Source organism: Papaver somniferum, chromosome 3 (assembly GCF_003573695.1).
Source record: "Papaver somniferum cultivar HN1 chromosome 3, ASM357369v1, whole genome shotgun sequence".
NCBI lineage: Eukaryota > Viridiplantae > Streptophyta > Magnoliopsida > Ranunculales > Papaveraceae > Papaver > Papaver somniferum.
In genome coordinates, this window is record NC_039360.1 from 1 (window position 1) to 937 (window position 937).

At 37.7% G+C, this 937-nt stretch overlaps 1 protein-coding gene across 1 annotated transcript; it reads right to left on the reverse strand.

Annotated features, from left to right (window-relative positions):
* Positions 1 to 68: 68 nt before the first annotated feature.
* On the reverse strand, positions 69 to 599 carry LOC113358566 (putative pentatricopeptide repeat-containing protein At1g09680). The gene has a single exon (XM_026602165.1). The coding sequence runs from the start codon at positions 597 to 599 to the stop codon at positions 69 to 71; it is 531 nt and encodes a 176-aa protein (XP_026457950.1).
* Between the last annotated feature and the right edge of the window lie 338 nt (positions 600 to 937).

The window sequence follows — 937 nt, forward strand, 5'->3', positions numbered from 1 at the left end:
AGAGAGAGAGAATTATTATTTTTATTTTTTTCTAGGAGACTTTCCATTTTTTTTTGTAATTATTATTATTATTTGTTGTATTTCTTTCGGATAGTGCTTTCCATGCTGTAAATACAAGGTATCCTGCACAAAAGCAAACGACAGAAGGCAACCTTTCTCGCATCTTCCAACTGGGCAGCTTGACACAAACCATGAATAAGAATGCTAGCTGTACATGTAATTACTATCTGAGATTCCTGTAACCTCCATGGATTCTTTATTTTTCCATTCCTGCAGAAACCGTCCATCATGGTAGTGTATGTCACTTCATCTGGAGATTGACCAGAAGTTTGCATCTCATTACGAAACCTCTGTGCAGTCTTCATTCTTCCATCCCGGTATAGTTCCCTTAATAGAATATCAACTATTGCGGGTTTCAATCCATTTCGTTTCATTTTCTTGAATAGCTGCACAGCTTCACCCAGCTTACGGTTCCTGCAATGCCCATCGATTAACACATTGTAGGTGATTTCATTTGGCTCAAGGCCTCTATCCACCATGGAGTCAAACAATTTAGCAGCTTCTTTCAACCCACCATCCAAACATAGACCGTTGATCATTGAGATTTAAGTAATCTGATCAGGTATTATATTTATCTCTTCCAAAAGTTCAAATAACCCCAAGCATCTTCTGTCATCCCATCTCCCATCAGTTCAAATAACCGTGAATCATACAATTATATGTAGTTACATTGGCAGAGATGCCTCTACTAACCATCTCGTTAAAGACTCTCTTTGCATCATTCAGCCAGCCTGAATTGCAACTTCCATTGATCAAAGAAGTGTAAACGACTACATTGTGTTGAGTACAACATTTGAATCACTATGCTTTTAGGAGAAGAAAAATCAAAGCTTGATCAAGTAGACCTCCTCTACAAAGAGTATCTGTAATTGAACAA

Coding starts and splice junctions, on each gene's coding strand:
- LOC113358566 (XM_026602165.1), bottom strand. CDS start 599: ATGATCAACGGTCTATGTTTGGATGGTGGGTTGAAAGAAGCTGCTAAA.